The 21,506-nt window shown below is 45.8% G+C and overlaps 1 protein-coding gene across 1 annotated transcript in view; it reads right to left on the bottom strand.

The window, feature by feature from the left end:
- LOC134408390 (uncharacterized PE-PGRS family protein PE_PGRS10-like) overlaps nt 1–21,506 on the bottom strand; it is a 177,108-nt gene that overhangs the window by 113,732 nt on the left and 41,870 nt on the right. The window contains exons 13-22 of the mRNA XM_063140649.1: nt 16,978–17,040; nt 16,665–16,694; nt 15,254–15,316; nt 14,941–14,970; nt 11,943–12,020; nt 11,659–11,688; nt 10,172–10,249; nt 9,889–9,918; nt 8,400–8,477; nt 8,118–8,147 (exon numbers count right to left, since the gene is read on the bottom strand). Coding sequence (XP_062996719.1) covers nt 8,118–8,147; nt 8,400–8,477; nt 9,889–9,918; nt 10,172–10,249; nt 11,659–11,688; nt 11,943–12,020; nt 14,941–14,970; nt 15,254–15,316; nt 16,665–16,694; nt 16,978–17,040 — 510 coding nt within the window. The remainder of the gene's footprint in view (nt 1–8,117; nt 8,148–8,399; nt 8,478–9,888; nt 9,919–10,171; nt 10,250–11,658; nt 11,689–11,942; nt 12,021–14,940; nt 14,971–15,253; nt 15,317–16,664; nt 16,695–16,977; nt 17,041–21,506) is intronic.

The raw sequence follows: 21,506 nt of genomic DNA, 5'->3' as shown, positions 1-21,506 counted from the left end.
TCTTGAAAGGACAATTGTCTTGCTTGGTTTGCATAGTTTTGCCTAGAGGAAAGTTCCTAGAGGTTGAACTTTCTTCATGTGGGAAGAGATGTTTATTGCCTGAACAAAGCTTAGTGGATTACGTGGCAGACCTCTTTATTCTCTCCCAATAAGGTGGGAGGTTTTGGGGAACACAACACCTACTTTGGGCTGGGTTTTTCCAGTTGTTTTTGACTGAATGTTCATTTCTTTTAGATATATTTTGTCTGGCTGCGTGCACTTGGTATAATGTATTTTCAGTGGTTTTTAATCTTTGTGAACTTCCCAGAGAGCTTTGGCTATGGGATGATATAGAAATATAATAAATGAAATGAAAATTTCACATTTGTATTGACTAGGGTGATGGTATGAAAAGGAGGACATGGTTCCTGTATCTTTAACAGTTGAATAATAAAATGAATTTCAGCAGGTGTTATTTGTATGCATGTTGCACCTAGTGAAATTCCCTCTCCATCACAACAGTTAAAGATACAGGAGCAGTGCCCTCTTTTGTATCTGGTCAAGAGGGCAGGGCTCCTGCAGCTTTAACTGTTGTGACGGAGAGGGAATTTCACCAGGTGCAACATGCATACAAATGATACCTGCTGAAATTCAACTGTTAAAGATACAGGAAATTTGTCCTCCTTTTCATATCGTAACCCTAGCATTGACAGAAGGTGCAGTCCTTAAAAGGGAGTAGGCCTCATACAGTGGGGCAACTGAATAAGCATGCAGAGGCTATGAATTTCTCTAGCGTCCTGAGGAGAAACCCCATCACTAATGAGCAATGCGGAAGAGAAGCCCGGACGCAGTTTAAGGCATTGCAAGTCCATGAGAGTCATGCTACTTATTTCCGTAAATGTTGAAGGTGGCTCAACATTGGGAATGGCATATATATCAAGAGCTAGGGCTCCCCAAGAAAGTGGCCCCCAAGTAACTACAGTTCCCAGAATTCTATACAGGAAGTTCATGATGGTTGAGTGTCTTGGAAATGTAATGAATAAATAAATAAATAGTGCAGATGTGCCTACAAAGGACTTACCCCTTGTTTGCTTGTTACTCATCATCCTGTGAGAAAAAAGTAGAAAATAATAATAATTGTTGATGTTTTTAATTCCCTTTCATAAAAAACTAAGCATATTCTCTCCCTGACTTGATGGAGGACCATGCAGAACATGTAGCAAGCAGCTTAGGCCAATGCAGTTCCTGGATCCTGTTGTGATTGGCAATGGGTGCAAATCCATCATGATATGATGTCTGTCATTCACATTAATAATAGTAGTAACAGCAACAACAGCAATTATTATTGTTACTTCTATCCTGGTTTATGAGAAGGTCCTTCAAGTGGCTTACAAATAAAATGTGGTAAATAAAAACGTCAGAACATGAGCAGACCTGCTGAATCACACCAAGGGTTCATCTCATTCAGCATTCTGTTCACACAGTGGCTAACTAGTTGTTGACCAAGAACTCATGAACAGGACATGAGTGCAACATCACACTCCTGACCATGTTCCCCAGCAACAGGTGTACATAGGCCTAGTGCCTCTGCTACTGGAGGTAGCCCATAGCCATCATGACTAGTAACCATCAATAACCCTTCCCTTCCAGGAATTTATCTAACCCCCTTTTAAAGTCATCCAAATTGACGGGCAATGCCATCACTACGTCTGTTGGTAGCAAATTCCATGGTTTGACTACGTGCTGGGTGAAGAAGTATTTCCTCTTATCTGTCCTGAATCTCCCACAATCAGCTTCATGGGATGAGGACCAAATGTCTCAGACGTTACCCAGCTGATTTCTAGGGGGAAAGGCAGTGTCCAGCATTGGGACTTTCAGTACTCACGTCGTTTTGCGGCTTCCTGCGCCTGCCTCCCTGCAATGGAATGTCGCAAATTAATGATTCATAAAGATATTGCCAACCTTAAGAGAGGAAGCCACAAGAGGGAGCATGGGACTTTGCATTCAACTCTTGTCACAATCCCCCAACTCTAGTTTTCAGAATCATCTTTTAATGGGATGTATCAGATTTAAAATCATTCTTACCCTGTTCACATGACACACTAAGCCACAGTGGTTAAGCATTCAAGCTAAATATGATGGCTTAGTGTGTCGTGTGAACCATTCCTCACCATGGTAGCTCCATAATCATGGTTTAAACACAATCATTTGCTGCAAATGGGGTGGGGGGTGGGGAATACCTGGCTTCCAAATGTGGTGGCATCTAGAACAGGGGCCTCTGATGCTTCTTTTAAAGTTATGGGCAGACTCATATGGTCAAAAACAGTCCTTCAGAAGCCCAAGCCATAAACCTTTGTTCAGTTCAGTTGTGTAGTTTGTGTGGAGTAATAGGAGCATCTACTCTGGATACAACCCAAAGTGCGGCGCAAATAGACATCAAAAGCATGTGCTGTATTAATGTGCCAAGTTTTCTTTTCAGCATGGGATAATTAAACACACATTCTGGATGGCAGACAAAAATACAGATTATGAAGATGGTTAGCACTTGCGGCCCAGACTTCCTGATTGAGCCACGGGCTCAATTGAAGAAGCCAAGGGACCGCGGATGGATGCAGGTAAGGCCCCCCTCCCCCTTGGTCTCTGCAGGTAAGGGAGAGGAGGGAGGGGGGCCTTACCTGGCGCCACTCCCCTCCACTGTGGAGCTCCGATTCAGAGCCGGAGCTCCGTGGCGAAGAGGAGTGGACTATGGGCGGAGCGGCACGGAGCGGAGTGGGCCGATCCGAAATTTTTGGATTGGCCCATGGGGCGGATCGGGGGGGCCGTGCACACCCCTACTAGTCATGACACATGGCAGCCCTGCATGCATATAATGCATGAAAAGGGCGAATTACATTTGCGGACACAATTCTGGAAGAAAACAGCACTACTTCCTATGGCTCATCTTTACCTTTCTTCTTTGTTGACGACGTCCTTGACGCTGAAAGAAATAAAACAATCACAAATGATTTCTTGTCTTGTGAAAACAATGGCAACCTTGCCCTTGGTCCCAATGTTGCCTAGAGTTGCTCCACAATGTTGTAGTGGGACCCGGGACTGCAGGTTCGAAGCACCAGGATGTTTTAATGAACAGGGAAGACAACATCAACTCAGGGCCGGGCAAAGCTGGTAATAGCTGGAAATGTAGGCCCCATTTCAAACTGCTCATTAAGTATTTTTAATCAGTTCTATATACATATGAACTAGAACAATTTATAAAAAAGGTAACGGCAAGCACTTTTATTCAAGCTGTATATAAGACATCACTTCTTCACATTCAGAAACGCTTTACATGGTTTTCTTTGGGCAAATTCATCAACAACAACAGAAACATCAAGCAACTTTTGATTTTGGGCGGAGGGGGACTCTGGGCAGAGGGGGACTCGGAGTAGGCCCCCTCAAAATCTTAGGCCCATGCCAACTGGCCCCAATCGTCCCCCTCTGCCCAGCCCTGCATCAACTGAGAGAGCAATTGTGGTATAGTGGTTAGAGCGTTGGACTGGTGACCTGGGAGATCCGGTTTCTAGTCTCCAAGGAAAGTACAGTAAACTAATACCTTTATTAGTTTATGATATTTATGATCATGCTGTGTTTTACAGATTCAGGAATTTCCTGACAATTGGCATGTTTTAAGTATGACTGCTTTCTGGATGTTGGTGTGGATGTATTTTGGTAGGCCCAGTTTCTGGAGGTTTTTTGTAAACATTTTTGATGTTTTGATGTGCTACTTAGAACATATGAACATACGAAGAGCCCTGCTGGATCAGACCAAGGGTCCATCTAGTCCAGCACTCTGTTCACGCAGTGGCCAGCCAGCCATTGGCTACTTGACCAGTGATCTAATGGGAGCATTGCTCAGATCTCCCCCAATCCCCTCCATAGACTAAAGTGGGCCTGATTGAGTCTATTAAGGAAATGTGTGCAAATTAGGAAATTTGCGCCAATCAAGCCGGGCATTGGGACTGAAATGAATGGGAGCATATGTTGTGGAGTTTGCCAATATTTTCAGTGGACACATGTTTGCGCTCACATTTGGAGCTTTGAACCGGGTATGCTCATACATCCCTTGTGTTACCCAAGGTGACCATCACCTACCACTCTGTGGGTGTCCACCTGGAAGTCTGGCTGCCAAATAAAGGCTGCTGGACCACAAGAAAAATAGCAAAGGTGAGCCCATAAAATAAATAAATAAGTAAAGAATGACTTAACATAATAAATGAAGGAGAGTTTCTTACCCTTTGTTTGCCTTTACTAAGAAAACCTGATAGTTTCTATAAGTGGGGAAAAAGAAAACATCATCACATCTATAAACAACAATCTCAATTCTTGGATAGCCAAATCCTTATGTAGCCAAAAGGGAACATCCCATGATGAACAAAAAGAAGGCATTGACCTGGTTTTATTTTTGTATCCCTGGGAAAAGTGTGAATTTCTCTGCACATTTTTTTCAAAATTAGCTGATGCATCCAATACTGGGTAGGAATGAACAAGAATTATGTTTCTGTTCAAAAACCATCAGGGTTTGCTGAGTTTGCAACCCTGAATGCAGGGGCAAATGCATTTTCTTGGAAAAGAGCACACATCCCCGAACTTGCAATCACATCATGAAAATGCATTTGCCCCTGCATTTGCAAACACGGCAAACCCTGATGGTTTTTGAACAGAAACATAATTCTTGTTCATTCCTACCCAGTATTGGATGCATCACACACACACACACACACACACACACACACACACACACACACAAATCCGACAAGCTTGCTGAGAAGAAGACATTGGGATCATCCGAAATAACTCAGTAAGGAATTTCTTTGCAAATTACAGTATTGCCCCAAAAGGTCCCTAAACGGAGGGTTTCTTACCGACATTGGGTTGTCTCCTCCTCCAAGCATAGCCATTGGGTTCTACAAGGAAAGGAAAAGATCCTTTAATTGAAAAATGGCAGTTCCTAACTTGTCAAGCAGGATGACCATATGGAAAGCAGAATGGGGCTCCTGTATCTTTAACAGAAGCTTAGAAAAGAGAATTTCAGCAGGTGTCATTTGTAGGCATGACGCCCCTGGTGGAATTCCCCCTTCACTGCAAGAGTTAAAGCTGCAGGAGCCCTGCCCTCTTGACCAGATACAAAGGAAGGCAGGGCTCCTGCAGCTTTAACTGCTGTGGTGAAGAGGGAATTTCACCAGGTGCTGCATGCATACAAATGACACCTGCTGAAATTCCCTTTTCTATACAACTGTTAAAGATGCAGGAGCCCTGTCCTCTTTTCCATAGGGTCACCTTATTTCTTGGGCATGTTTTCCTCTTTGCTGTGGTTGATTTTGTTCACAGAGAAAAATCTCTGCCATGACTTAGTGCACTGGTTGCCAAGCTGTGTTAACTGCTACAGTCCACAAGAAGACCAGTGATGACCTGGCAGGTTTCCCTGAAAGAAAAGCTTGCTGCCACTATCCAGCCATACTTCCCAGAATCCTTTGCAGCATGCCACAGTTACAGAGCAAATCTAGCAAGCTGATGTGAAAAGAGCTCTCTAAAGCTGGAAAATGTGAATGCCTTGTGTGGTGTGCATGGGACTAGCTCAGAGCTCTCGGTGGGAAGGCCTGTCCCTCCTAAATGTCTCTGTGTTGTTGTTGTTGTTGTTGTTGTTTTAAAACAGTTTTCAATATTTTACTATACCTTTATTAGTTTATGATTTTTGTTTTCTGTTCTTTGTTTTGTTTTGGTTTTGGTAAAATGCCTTGGTTAGTTCCAGAAAGCTGGTATAGAAATGCCATTAAAATAAATAAAAATCATTAACAATAAAATAAAAATGTAAGTAGAAATAAAAATAAAAATAAATTCCTAGCTTGCTGAGGATGTATTGGGGATTTACAGAGGAGAGAAAAAAATTCCTGCTATTTAAGATGTCAGTCATGTTTCAGAATGGCATCTGGCTTCAGGACAAGATGAACACTGAGACTGAAATGGATGTTTCCTTACCATGCCACCTTCTCCTCCTCCAAACATGCCCTACAAGGGAGAAAAATAGTGTCATCCTTTCTCATGCATATCTAGGGTGACCATATTTGGGAAACCAAAAAAGAGGACACCTAGTGTGTGTGTGGGAAAGCAGCTTTCTGAGTCTTGCAGAAAGTACGTTATTCCCCCGCCACCTTAAAGAACCCGATTGGAGTGGAAGAGGGGAAAGGATTTCATTCTGCACCACCACCATCCACTCCAATTGGAGTATTTTCTATAATGTCCACGAATGACCCACTTTTCCCTTTAAGACCTCAATTGGAGCTTGGGGTGGGGGAATGATGTGCCTCAAGAAAGCATGTCACTCCCTCCTGCCATGCTAATGGCAGCCTTAAAGGGGAAGGTGTGTCATTCCAGGACATTATTGAAAATTATAGAAAATCCCCCTGACACCATGGAAAGAACAAAAACCAGGACAAATCCAGGGAAATCCTGACATTTGGTCACCCTAGCATATCATCATGGCTGGGTGAAGAAATCTTCCCATTGCTCTGAAAAAAAATAGTTTAATTTACCCCAGGCTGTGTTACCATCTCAGCCATTTCTGTAAAGAGGACCACTTATGCTAAATTACAGGTATAAATGGTCTAGTCAGACCATTTCTGCCTGTAAGTTGCCATAAATTGACCTCTTTACATAGGGTGACATTATGAAAAGGAGGACAGGACTCCTGTATCTTTAACTAGGGCTGTGCACAGACCCCCCCAATCTGCTCTGGATCCCAATCTGCAATTTCCAGATTGGGTCCACTCCGCCCTGCATTGATCCACCTACGGTCCTCTCCAATCCACTGCGGGGCTCCAGATCTGGATCGGAGCTCTGTGTTCCCCCCCATAGATGGCAGCACCAAGTAAGGCCCCCTCCCCCCTCACCACTTACCTGCCTCCATCACATTCCGCCGGCAGCTTCAACTGAGCCCAAGGCTTCAAACAGGAAGACCAGGCCTGTTTAAGGCCTCGGGCTCAGTTGAAGCTGCTGCCATAATGTGATGGAGGCAGGTAAGCCCCCTCCCCCCTGCCCCCTTAACTGGCTCCGCCACAGCTGCATGGACTGCGGTGGTGGCGGCGGCACCAGGTAAGGCCCCCTCCTCTCACCACTTACTTGCCTCCATCACATTCCAGTGGCTTCTACTGAGCCTGAGGCCTCAAACAGGAAGACCAGGCCATGCCTGGTCTTCCTGTTTGAGGCCTTCGGCTCAGTTGAAGACACTGCCGGAACACGATGGAGGCAGGTAAGCCCCCTCCCACCTGCCCCCTTACCTGGCTCTGCCACCATCTCTGAATGGACTGGGGTGGTGCCAGGTAAGCCCCCCTCCCGCCACACTTACCTTTTTTTCGGAGCTCCGGATCGAGGCGAAGGATCCGCTTTGTCTTGATCTGCTTGGTCTCGATCCGCTTCGTCTCGATCCACAGCTCCCTCGACCCGATCCATCTCCGTCTTTGTCGGAGGAGGATCCGGTCACTTCGCTATCGGTTCTAAGAACTGAAGCGAAGCAGAGCACAGCCCTATCTTTAACAGTTGTATTGAAAAAGGAATTTCAGCAGGTGACATTTGTATATATGGAGAACCTGGTGAAATTTCCTCTTCATCACAACAATTAAAGCTGCAGGTGCCCTGCCCTCTTTTAAATCTGGTCACTCTAGTATAGCTCCTGCACTTTAACTGTTGTGATGAAGAGGGAATTTCATTAGGTTCTCCGTATATACAAATGACATCTGCTGAAATTCCCTTGTCTATACAACTGTTAAAGATACAGGAGCCCTGCCCTCCTTTTCATATGGTCACCCTGTCTTTATAGAAATGGCAAAGATGGTAGCACACCGTTTGAGAAAAATAGCTCTTTTACGGAACGGTCTGAGCCTCGATTTTGTAGCTTAGCAGACCAGCAGCAACCGCTGTGCTTGTCTGGCTTGGCTCCAGTCTGAAGGTTCAAGCCAGCAAGAAATTGCCCAATGTCCAGCTCCGACTAGATGCTCACGGCATCCCTACTCTGACACACTGTCACTGTTTCCAAACAAACGCCCAAAGGCCTACAAGAATTTCAGAATGCCAGCAGTACAGGGACTATAATGGTAACTTCTTACCGAAAGTCCTCCTAGGTTTCCAAGCAATTCCTGAAAGAAAAAGGGGGGAATGTGTTCAAGCTTCTCCTTTTTCATGGTAGACAGGAAATGAAATTTCACTCAAATCTGACAACTTACAGAACATCGATCAACTCTGGGCATGTTGGAACTCCTTCCATAATTTGCTTTTGAAATAGGAGAGTTCACTCATTTTACATCGTAACTTCAATCATCAACATCAACAACACAGTTTCAGGATGACTTCGGACCTCATCACAAGAATAACCCTGCTAAGTTCCTTACCATAGGATTGCCACCACCTCCTCCGTCATCATCGCCACCACTACTGCCAAGACTTTGTGCAATCATAGGCATCATGCTCTAAAAGGAAGAAAAGGTCCTCATCATCACCAATGCAACATGCCCGATCACCACCCAGCCAGTACGGCTTGGGTGGAGGATGTTTTTTGCGGGCGGGGGGGGAGCCAGGAATAATGAGAGGACACTGTGCGTGCTCAGCACACGAACAACCTCGTAATGGGGGCGGAGCCAAGTGAGTAAAGGCTTGCACCCACAAGGTATCGGCATCTTTTCAATTTCGGCCCCACCCTCCCTCCCTACAAACCATTATGGGAATAATCAGTTGTCCTATTTGCAGAAGAGGCTTGAGTAGGATTTTTCCCTATCATTTAGTAATGCGCAGGTTTTTGCCTACTCCATACTGGATCCAGTCGGTAGAAGTGGAGGATAAAATCGGTTGATTATTAAAAGGCAGGGTTGTGCGGGAATTTGGGGAAGTCCGGCTAGGGACGGTGAGCACTCTGGCACCTTTATGGTGATTGGCAATCCAGAGGTCCTGCTCCTCGGGGGCTTTGCAGCTTTTGTGTCAGGATACGGTTTGCCTTTGTTGACCTTCTTGTCTCATCTACTCGGCTATGCAGCCTGAGTGGAGATGACGCGACCCCTGTTTTCAGCTGAGTGGCTCGCCCTGATGGGCAGGCTGGTTGCCTGAGGAAATAAGCTTGATTCCTGCATGTTCACACAGAGATCCATGGAGGGAAGGATCTCCATGTGTAAATAAAGAGGCCCTATTTAATCCCAAGCTCTGGTGTCTGTGTGATTATTTCTAGGACTTCCTTCTCTGCTCGCAAACGTCTCCATCCTGATCAGGTACAGGGCAATCCGGTGACCTCCAATCTTTTGGACTACTTATCATGGGCCATATGGCCTTGGCTTATGGGAGTTGGGGTCAAACATCTCTGGAAAGCGGCTCATTGCATATCCGTGCCCTGCGAGATTTCCTTCGTTCGCGTATGTGTATAGGGGTGCTGGGGAAAAGAAGCCTGACTGTGTGATGAGGTTTTAGGGGTCCCAGGCATCCATGAAGGGGTTCTTGAATGGGAAGCAGTATATAAATATTGTAAATAAAAATTCCCTTGTCTATACAACTGTTAAAGATACAGGAGCCCTGTCCTCCTTTTCATATGGTCACCCTATCTTTACAGAAATGGCCAAGGTGGTAGCACACCGTTTGAGAAAAATAGCTCTTTTACGGAACGGTCGGAGCCTCGATTTTGTAGCTTAGCAGACCAGCAGCAACCGCTGTGCTTGTCTGGCTTGGCTCCAGTCTGAAAGTTCAAGCCAGCAAGAAATTGCCCAATGTCCAGCTCCGACTAGATGCTCGCAGCATTCCCTACTCTGACACACTGTCACTGTTTCCAAACAAACGCCCAAAGGCCTACAAGAATTTCAGAATGCCAGCAGTACAGGGACTATAATGGTAACTTCTTACCGAAAGTCCTCCTAGGTTTCCAAGCAATTCCTGAAAGAAAAAGGGGGGAATGTGTTCAAGCTTCTCCTTTTTCATGGTAGACAGGAAATGAAATTTCACTCAAATCTGACAACCTTACAGAACATCGATCAACTCTGGGCATGTTGGAACTCCTTCCATAATTTGCTTTTGAAATAGGAGAGTTCACTCATTTTACATCATAACTTCAATCATCAACATCAACAACACAGTTTCAGGATGACTTCGGACCTCATCCCAAGAATAACCCTGCTAAGTTCCTTACCATAGGATTGCCACCACCTCCTTCGTCATCATCGCCACCACTACCGCCAAGACCTTGTGCAATCATAGGCATCATGCTCTAAAAGGAAGAAAAGGTCCTCATCATCACCAATGCAACAGGCCCGATCACCACCCAGCCACTACGGCTTGGGTGGAGGATGTTTTTTGCAGGCAGGGGGGAGCCAGGAATAATGAGAGGTCACTGTGCGTGCTCAGCACACGAACAACCTCGTAATGGGGGCGGAGCCAAGTGAGTAAAGGCTTGCACCCACAAGGTATCGGCATCTTTTCAATTTCGGCCCCACCCTCCCTCCCTACAAACCATTATGGGAATAACCAGTTGTCCTATTTGCAGAAGAGGCTTGAGTAGGATTTTTACCTATCATTTAGTAATGCGCAGGTTTTTGCCTACTCCATACTGGATCCAATCGGTAGAAGTGGAGGATAAAATCGGTTGATTATTAAAAGGCAGGGTTGTGCGGGAATTTGGGGAAGTCCGGCTAGGGACGGTGAGCACTCTGGCACCTTTATGGTGATTGGCAATCCAGAGGTCCTGCTCCTCGGGGGCTTTGAAGCTTTTGTGTCAGGATACGGTTTGCCTTTGTTGACCTTCTTGTCTCATCTACTCGGCTATGCAGCCTGAGTGGAGATGACGCGACCCCTGTTTTCAGCTGAGTGGCTCGCCCTGATGGGCAGGCTGGTTGCCTGAGGAAATAAGCTTGATTCCTGCATGTTCACACAGAGATCCATGGAGGGAAGGATCTCCATGTGTAAATAAAGAGGCCCTATTTAATCCCAAGCTCTGGTGTCTGTGTGATTATTTCTAGGACTTCCTTCTCTGCTCGCAAACGTCTCCATCCTGATCAGGTACAGGGCAATCCGGTGACCTCCAATCTTTTGGACTACTTATCATGGGCCATATGGCCTTGGCTTATGGGAGTTGGGGTCAAACATCTCTGGAAAGCGGCTCATTGCATATCCGTGCCCTGCGAGATTTCCTTCGTTCGCGTATGTGTATAGGGGTGCTGGGGAAAAGAAGCCTGACTGTGTGATGAGGTTTTAGGGGTCCCAGGCATCCATGAAGGGGTTCTTGAATGGGAAGCAGTATATAAATATTGTAAATAAAAATTCCCTTGTCTATACAACTGTTAAAGATACAGGAGCCCTGTCCTCCTTTTCATATGGTCACCCTATCTTTACAGAAATGGCCAAGGTGGTAGCACACCGTTTGAGAAAAATAGCTCTTTTACGGAACGGTCTGAGCCTCGATTTTGTAGCTTAGCAGACCAGCAGCAACCATTGTGCTTGTCTGGCTTGGCTCCAGTCTGAAAGTTCAAGCCAGCAAGAAATTGCCCAATGTCCAGCTCCGACTAGATGCTCACGGCATCCCTACTCTGACACACTGCCACTGTTTCCAAACAAGCACCCAAAGGCCTACAAGGATTTCAGAATGCCAACAGTACAGGGACTATAATGGTAACTTCTTACCGAAAGTCCTCCTAGTTGTCCGAACATTCCCTGAAAGAAAAAGGGGGGAAATGTGTTCAAGCTTCTTCTTTTTCATGGTAGACAGGAAATGAAATTTCACTCAAATCTGACAACCTTACAGAACATCGATCAACTCTGGGCATGTTGGAACTCCTTCCAAAATTTGCTTTTGAAATAGGAGAGTTCACTCATTTTACATCGTAACTTCCATCATCAACATCAACAACACAGTTTCAGGATGACTTCGGACCTCATCCCAAGAATAACCCTGCTAAGTTCCTTACCATAGGATTGCCACCACCTCCTCCGTCATCATCGCCACCACCACCGCCAAGACTTTGTGCAATCATAGGCATCATGCTCTAAAAGGAAGAAAAGGTCCTCATCATCACCAATGCAACAGGCCCGATCACCACCCAGCCAGTACGGCTTGGGTGGAGGATGTTTTTTGCGGGCGGGGGGGAGCCAGGAATAATGAGAGGACACTGTGCGTGCTCAGCACACGAACAACCTCGTAATGGGGGCGGAGACAAGTGAGTAAAGGCTTGCACCCACAAGGTATCGGCATCTTTTCAATTTCGGCCCCACCCTCCCTCCCTACAAACCATTATGGGAATAACCAGTTGTCCTATTTGCAGAAGAGGCTTGAGTAGGATTTTTACCTATCATTTAGTAATGCGCAGGTTTTTGCCTACTCCATACTGGATCCAATCGGTAGAAGTGGAGGATAAAATCGGTTGATTATTAAAAGGCAGGGTTGTGCGGGAATTTGGGGAAGTCCGGCTAGGGACGGTGAGCACTCTGGCACCTTTATGGTGATTGGCAATCCAGAGGTCCTGCTCCTCGGGGGCTTTGAAGCTTTTGTTTCAGGATATGGTTTGCCTTTGGTGACCTTCTTGTCTCATCTACTCAGCTATGCAGTCTGAGTGGAGATGACGCGACCCCTGTTTTCAGCTGAGTGGCTCGCCCTGATGGACAGGCTGGTTGCCTGAGGAAATTAGCTTGATTCCTGCATGTTCACACAGAGATCCATGGAGGGAAGGATCTCCATGTATAAATAAAGAGGCCCTATTTAATCCCAAGCTCTGGTGTCTGTGTGATTATTTCTAGGACTTCCTTCTCTGCTCGCAAATGTCTCCATCCTGATCAGGTACAGGGCAATCCGGTGACCTCCAGATCTTTTGGACTACTTATCATGGGCCATATGGCCTTGGCTTATGGGAGTTGGGGTCAAACATCTCTGGAAAGCGGCTCATTGCATATCCGTGCCCTGCGAGATTTCCTTCGTTCGCGTATGTGTATAGGGGTGCTGGGGAAAAGAAGCCTGACTGTGTGATGAGGTTTTAGGGGGTCCCAGGCATCCATGAAGGGGTTCTTGAATGGGAAGCAGTATATAAATATTGTAAATAAAAATTAAATAATTAAATAAATATTTACTTTGAATTACATTGGTGTAGTATACTGCAACAGACATTAATAGATGGTATGCATTTTTTTGTACTGACAGACTGTAACCACTTTCAGTATCAAAGTGAGGATACCTCTCAGTACCAGTTGCTGGAGATCATGAGTGGATGGGTACTACTGCACTGATAAGAACATAAGCAGTTCCATGCTGGATCAGACCAAGGGTCCATCTAATTCAGCACTCTGTCCTCACAGTGGCCAACCAGGGCCAGATCTACACCAAGCAGGATATGACACTTTCAAAATGGTTTGAAAACTGTATGTGGAGGCCATAGCTAGATGGGGTGATATTCTGAAGCGATCCCTGGGATCGTGCCTGTGCATCCACATGACGCACAGGGGATCACAGGATCAGGGAGGGATGATCCCTCCCTTTCCCGGGATCTTGCCCTACCCTTTGAGCCCACTTTTTCCACTGCCACCCTCTTCATCACCATCACCACCGCCTCCTGAAGCCATAGACATCATGCTCTACAAGGAAGAAAAGAAGAACATCATGCTCTCTGATGCACATAACCATGATTCTGTCTTGATCATGCTTTAGATCAGAGTAGGCAATCTCTTGCCCTCCCGATGTTTTGGGAGCCATCATCATCATCATCTAGATCCTAGTCATGTAGTGTAGGGGTGCTCATCCTGTAATTGGGGGAACCTGGGATTCCTTGGCAGTCCTTGAGAAGTTCAGTAATGGGGAGCAATCTCCCCTGATGGACAGCTTTCAGACTGCTGTTCTACAATACATCTCCTAAAATTCTTTGAAATATTAAGGGTCTTTAAGGTGAAAGTACACTGAGTCATCAGATAAACAGGCAAGTTCCTTTGAATAACATTTTTCAAGATTGCAAGAATAGTATATGAGTTTGAGTAGAGATGGGTGATCTACACCCTGCTTACACGTTGTACACTGGGCTCCTACCACTGGCCCCAGTCCTGGTAGGAATGCAGGGCTGAGCTACTAGATGGTCCGTGAGCACCCAGTGATTTTGCACAAAATAGTGGGTAAGCTATTTACAGAATTCATTATTTTGCACAAATTGGAGACCATATTTTTCATGATACCAGGAGGAGGGCCTTCTCTGCTGTGGCACCCTGGCTGTGGAGTGAGCTCCCTAAAGACATTCGCCTGGCACCTACACTATATGCTTCAGATGCCTTTTTATTCTCTCAGCATTTTAACAGTTTATAAATTTAATTTTAACTTTGCTGTTTTAAATTTGTATTTTAAATTTGCTTCTCTGCACTGCTGCTGATTTTATCCTGGTTGTGCTTTTACATTGTATTTTACATCATGTTTTATACTGTTTGTTTTATATTTTGAATGGTTTTTAATTTGTGTGAACTGCCCAGAGACCTTCAGTTATTAGGGGGTATAAAAATGAAATAAATAAATAAACAAAATGCACAAAATTGCAGGTGTAAATGGTCTAAATGGAAAAGCTGGAAGTAACAAACTTGCCTTATGTGAGTCTGGCAAGTCAGAAATCTGTGAGCTGGCCTCTGGGGATAGGGGTGTGGATGTGTGTGTTTTGGGGGGTGGGAGATGTCTGTCGGACTCCTGGACCTGATCAGACACTCATAGCATCCAGAATGAGCATGCTTCTTAGTACCAACTGTTGCAGACCTGAGCAGATGGGCACCATTGCACTTATGCCCAACTTAGGAGCTTTGGCTCATCTGGTTGAACACTGACAGAACACAATGCTTGACTAGATAAGCTTCTGATCTGATCCTGTTTGACTCTTGTCATGTTCTCCTAAAGCCTACAAAGATTTCACAGTGATAATAAAAGAAGCAGTAGGATGAATTGATTCATACCGCGACACCTTGAAGTTTCTCCAACATGCCCTACAAGAAAAAGGAAAAAGAAAACAGTTCAATGAAGGCTCCAGATGAGGGTGGACAACAGCCAGGTACATGTTGAACTGTGCAAGAATTCAAACTGTGAGTCCACAACACACCATGGGAACCCAACTGAATTGGGGGCGGGGGGAATGCGGAAGAGTTCTTTGGAATTTTGTACCCAGTCAGGCTCCCAGGACATCTCTAAACAAGAACAATTATCTTGTTTTAAGTTAACTTCTGACTTCATGACAAAATAGCCCTGACATAGACATGGATATTTCCTTACCGTAGGACCTCCGCCACCCTCTTCATCATCACCACCGCCTCCTGAAGCCATAGACATCATGCTCTACAAGGAAGAAAAGAAGAATATCATCTTCCCTGATGCACATAACCATGATTCTGTCTTGATCATGCTTTACATCAGAGTAGGCAGTCTCTTCTCCTCCAGATGTTTTGGGAGTCATCATCATCATCATCTAGATCCTAGTCATGTAGTGTAGGGGTGTTCATACTGTAATTGGGGGAACCTGGGATTCCTTGGCAGTCCTTGAGAAGTTCAGTAATGGGGAGCAATCTCCCCTGATGGACAGCTCTCAGACTGCTGTTCTACAAGACATCTCCTAAAATCCTTTGAAATATTAAGGGCCTTTAGGGTGAAAGTACACTGAGTCATCAGATAAACAGGCAAGTTCCTTTGAATAACTTTTTCAAGATTGCAAGAATAGTATATGAGTTTGAGTAGAGATGGGTGAGTTCCCCTACACCCTGCTTACACGTTGTACACTGGGCTCCTACCACTGGCCCCAGTCCTGGTAGGAATGCAGGGCTGAGCTACTAGATGGTCCGTGAGCACCCAGTGATTTTGCACAAAATAGTGGGTAAGCTATTTACAGAATTCATTATTTTGCACAAATTGGAGACCATATTTTTCATGATACCAGGAGGAGGGCTTTCTCTGCTGTGGCACCCTGGCTATGGAATGAGCTCCCTAAGGAGGTTCGCCTGGCAGCTACACTATATGCTTCAGATGCCTTTTTATTCTCTCAGCATTTTAACAGTTTATAAATTTAATTTTAACTTTGCTGTTTTAAATTTGTATTTTAAATTTGCATTGCTGCATTGCTGCTGATTTTATCCTGGTTGAGCTTTTACATTGTATTTTACATCATGTTTCATACTGTTTGTTTTATATTTTGAATGGTTTTTAATTTGTGTGAACTGCCCAGAGACCTTCAGCTATTAGGTCGTATAAAATTGAAATAAATAAATAAACAAAATGCACAAAATTGCAGGTGTAAATGGTCTAAATGGAAAAGCAGGAAGTAACAAACTTGCCTGATGTGAGTCTGGCAAGTCAGAAATCTGTGAGCTGGCCTCTGGGGAGAGGGGTGTGGATGTGTGTGCTTTGGGGGGTGGGAGATGTCTGTCGGACTCCTGGACCTGATCAGACACTCATAGCATCCAGAATGAGCATGCTTCTTAGTACCAACTGTTGCAGACCTGAGCAGATGGGCACCATTGCACTTATGCCCAACTTAGGAGCTTTGGCTCATCTGGTTGAACACTGACAGAACACAATGCTTGACTAGATAAGCTTCTGATCTGATCCTGTATGACTCTTGTCATGTTCTCCTAAAGCCTACAAAGATTTCACAGTGATAATAAAAGAAGCAGTAGGATGAATAGACTCATACCGCAACACCTTGAAGTTTCTCCAACATGCCCTACAAGGAAAAGGAAAAAGAAAACAGTTCAATGGAGGCTCCAGATGAGGGTGGACAACAGCCAGGTACATGTTGAACTGTGCAAGAATTCAAACTGTGAGTCTACAACATACCATGGGAACCCAACTGAATTGGGGGCGGGGGGAATGCGGAAGAGTTCATTGGAATTTTGTACCCAGTCAGGCTCCCAGGACATCTCTAAACAAGAACAATTATCTTGTTTTAAGTTAACTTCTGACTTCATGACAAAATAGCCCTGACATAGACATGGATATTTCCTTACCATAGGACCTCCGCCACCCTCTTCATCATCACCACCGCCTCCTGAAGCCATAGACATCATGCTCTACAAGGAAGAAAAGAAGAATATCATCTTCCCTGATGCACATAACCATGATTCTGTCTTGATCATGCTTTACATCAGAGTAGGCAGTCTCTTCTCCTCCAGATGTTTTGGGAGTCATCATCATCATCATCTAGATCCTAGTCATGTAGTGTAGGGGTGTTCATACTGTAATTGGGGGAACCTGGGATTCCTTGGCAGTCCTTGAGAAGTTCAGTAATGGGGAGCAATCTCCCCTGATGGAAAGCTTTCAGACTGCTGTTCTGCAAGACATCTCCTAAAATCCTTTGAAATATTAAGGGCCTTTAGGGTGAAAGTACACTGAGTCATCAGATAAACAGGCAAGTTCCTTTGAATAACTTTTTTCAAGATTGCAAGAATAGTATATGAGTTTGAGTAGAGATGGGTGAGTTCCCCTACACCCTGCTTACACGTTGCACACTGGGCTCCTACCACTGGCCCCAGTCCTGGTAGGAATGCAGGGCTGAGCTACTAGATGGTCCATGAGCACGCAGTGATTTTGCACAAAATAGTGGGTAAGCTATTTACAGAATTCATTATTTTGCACAAATTGGAGACCATATTTTTCATGATACCAGGAGGAGGGCCTTCTCTGCTGTGGCACCCTGGCTGTGAAATGAGCTCCCTAAGGAGGTTCGCCTGGCAGCTACACTATATGCTTCAGATGCCTTTTTATTCTCTCAGCATTTTAACAGTTTATAAATTTAATTTTAACTTTGCTGTTTTAAATTTGTATTTTAAATTTGCATTTCTGCATTGCTACTGATTTTTTATTATTATTATTTATTTATTACATTTCTATACCGCCCAATAGCCGAAGCTCTCTGGGCGGTTCACAAAAATTAAAATCATAGCAAGACAATCAACAGGTTAAAAGCACAAATACACAATACAATATAAAAAGCACAACCAGAATAAAAACCACGCAGCAAAATTGATATAAAATTAAAATACAGAGTTAAAACAGTAAAATGTAGTAAGTTAAAATTAAGTGTTAAAATACTGGGAGAATAAAAAGGTCTTCACCTGGCGACGAAAGGAGTACAGTGTAGGTGCCAGGCGGACCTCTCTGGGGAGCTCATTCCACAACCGGGGTGCCACAGCAGAGAAAGCCCTCCTCCTAGTAGCCACCTGCCTCACTTCCTTTGGCAAGGGCTCACGGAGAAGGGCCGCTGAAGATGATCTTAACTTCCAGGCAGGTACATATGGGAGGAGGCGTTCCTTCAAATAACCTAGTCCCAAACTGTTTAGGGCTTTAAATGTCAATACCAGCACTTTGAATTGGGCCCGGACCTGGATTGGCAGCCAATGAAGTTGTAAAAAGACTGGCGTAATATGATCTTGCTGGCCAGTCCCTGTTAGTAAACGGGCTGCCCATTTTGTACTAATTGAAGTTTCCAGACCATTTGCAAAGGCAGCCCCACGTATAACGCATTGCAGTAATCCAAGCGAGAGGTTATCAGAGCATGGATAACTGTAGCTAGGCTATCTCTGTCCAGATAAGGGCGTAGTTGGTATATCAACCTAAGCTGATAAAAGGTGCTCTTTGCCACTGAGTTCACCTGTGCCTCAAGTGACAGTTCTGGATCCAAGAGCACCCCCAAACTACAGACCCGATCCTTTAGGGAGAGTGCAACCCCATCCAGGACAGGGCAAACATCACCTCGCTGGACAGATGAACCACCCGCTAACAATACCTCCGTCTTGTCTGGATTGAGTCTCAGTTTGTTAGCCCTCATCCAGTCCATCACCGTGCCCAGGCACTGGTTCAGAACAGTCACTGCCTCACCTGGATTTGATGAAAAGGAAAGGTAGAGCTGGGTATCATCTGCATATTGATGACACCTCAGTCCACATCTCCGGATAACCTCCCCCAGCGGCTTCATGTATATGTTAAACAGCATAGGGGATAAAATAGAGCCCTGCGGAACCCCATGGCTTAGGAGCCACGGCACAGAGCAATAATCCCCCAGCACCACCTTCTGGAATCGGCCATCCAAGTAGGAGCGGAACCACTGCAACGCAGTACCTCCAACTCCCAGTTCAGACAACCTATCCAGAAGGATACCATGGTCGATGGTATCGAAGGCCGCTGAGAGGTCCAGGAGAACCAACAGGGTCGCACTCCCCCTGTCTCTCTCCTGACAGAGGTCATCCCACAGGGCGACCAAGGCAGTTTCTGTTCCAAAACCAGGCCTGAAACCCGATTGAAATGGATCTAGATAATCTGTTTCATTCAAGAGTGCCTGGAGTTGTCCTGCAACCACCCGCTCAAGCACCTTGCCCAGGAAGGGAATATTAGCCACCGGCCTGTAGTTGTTAACATCCTCTGGGTCCAGGTTTGGCTTTTTCAGGAGTGGTCTAATTACCGCCTCTTTTAAAGAGGCCGGCACCACTCCCTCTCTCAAGGAGGCATGTACAACCTCCTGGACCCAGCCGGCGATCCCCTCCTTATTTGATGTAATGAGCCATGAAGGGCAAGGGTCAAGCACACAGGTGGTCGACCGGACTTGGCCAAGCACCTTGTCCACATCCTCGGGCCTCAATAACTGAAACTCATCCAATAAAGCTGAACCGGACGGCGCTCTGAACGCCTCTACTAGTGGAGCTGCATGAAGTGTGGTGTCCAATTCATGATGAATCTGAGCGACTTTATCTTCAAAGTGCTGTGCAAACTCGTCACAGCGTGCTACTGAGGGTTCAATTATCTCACGCCCTGGCCCAGAGTGTAACAGGCCATGAACCACTCGGAAAAGCTCCACCGGATGACACTGAGAAGATGCAATGCTGGTGGAAAAGAACTGTCTCTTTGCCACCCTCACCGCCACAGAGTAGGCTCGATAGTGAGCTCTAGCCCATGTTCGATCAGACTCAGCACGAGTTTTCCTCCACCTGCATTCTAGCCGTCTCCCCTCTTGCTTCATTGCCCTCAGCTCAGGTGTATACCAAAGAGCTGGCTGGGCTCTGCTCAGAGGGAGAGGGCGCTTGGGCGCGATCGTGTCAACCGCCCGAGTCATCTCTGCATTCCACAGAGCGACCTGGGCTTTGACAGGAGCACCGGCCATATCAGCAGGAAAATCCCCCAGAGCCCTCTGGAATCCATCGGAGTCCATTAGCCTCCGAGGGCGGACCATTTTAATAGGCCCCCCACCCTTGCAGAGGGGAAAGGCCACCGAGAGTCTAAACCTCAATAGGAAGTGATCTGACCATGACAAGGGAGTAGATGTTAGTTCCCCCACTTCCAGATCACCATCCTCTTGTCCAGTCGAGAAAACCAGATCAAACGTGTGTCCTTTTACATGCGTTGGGCCAGTAACATGTTGAGACAGCCCCATGGTTGTCATGGCAGCCATGAAGTCCTGAGCCGCTCCGGATACAGCAGCCTCGGCATGGAAGTTGAGATCCCCCAGAACCACCATCCTGGGGGTCCTCAACACCAGGTCCGAGACAACCTCCGTCAGCTCAGGCAGGGAGCAGGGTGAACGGTACACCAGCGGAATCCCTAATCTGTCTTGAGTACCCAACACAAAGTACAAACACTCAAGATCAGCACTCGACTGAACAGGAAGCCTAGAGAGGGAGATTGTATTCCTATAGACCACGGCAACCCCCCCTCCCCGGCCCTCGAGTCTGTGCTGGTGCTGCACCGAGTACCCAGGAGGGCAGAGCTGGGTGAGAGCAACCCCCCCCAGTTCACCCACCCAGGTCTCAGTGATGCATACCAGGTCAGCCCCCTCATCCACAATCAAATCATGGATGAGGGAGATTTTGTTTTGGACTGACCTAGCGTTTCAGCAGCAGAACCACCAGACCCAAGAGCAAGCTGATATGGCTGCCAGGAACTATCTGGTTGGGGTAGGAACCAGAAGAGGGGATAGCTGTAAGAAATCTATCCCCTCTTCTCCTCATCTGGCCTGTTCCTCCCCTAGCACCATACCTCCCCCTACCCGTGACCACAGTTATGTGGGCATCCCCGTATCCCCCAGAGCTCCCCAGGCCCATATTAAAAAGTAATTAAAATGTTTTTTACAAATTGCTGCTGGTTGGCTGGTTGGAGATCTTCAGCAGCTACACAGCAGTACAGCAGCTCCGCTGTGCGACTATCCTGGTTGTGCTTTTACATTTGATTTTACATCATGTTTTTATACTGTTTGTTTTATATTTTGAATGGTTTTTAATTTGTGTGAACTGCCCAGAGACCTTCAGCTATTAAGCGGTATAAAAATGAAATAAATAAATAAACAAAATGCACAAAATTGCAGGTGTAAATGGTCTAAATGGAAAAGCAGGAAGTAACAAGCTTGCCTTATGTGAGTCTGGCAAGTCAGAAATCTGTGAGCTGGCCTCTGGAGAGAGGGGTGTGGATGTGTGTGTGTGGGGGGGGGAGGTGTCTGTCGGACTCCTGGACCTGATCAGACACTCATAGCATCCAGAATGAGCATGCTTCT

Source organism: Elgaria multicarinata, chromosome 13, assembly GCF_023053635.1.
Source record: "Elgaria multicarinata webbii isolate HBS135686 ecotype San Diego chromosome 13, rElgMul1.1.pri, whole genome shotgun sequence".
NCBI classification, from domain to species: domain Eukaryota; kingdom Metazoa; phylum Chordata; class Lepidosauria; order Squamata; family Anguidae; genus Elgaria; species Elgaria multicarinata.
The sequence above is the reverse complement of the archived record's forward strand: the minus strand, read 5'-3'. Positions and strand labels throughout refer to the sequence as shown.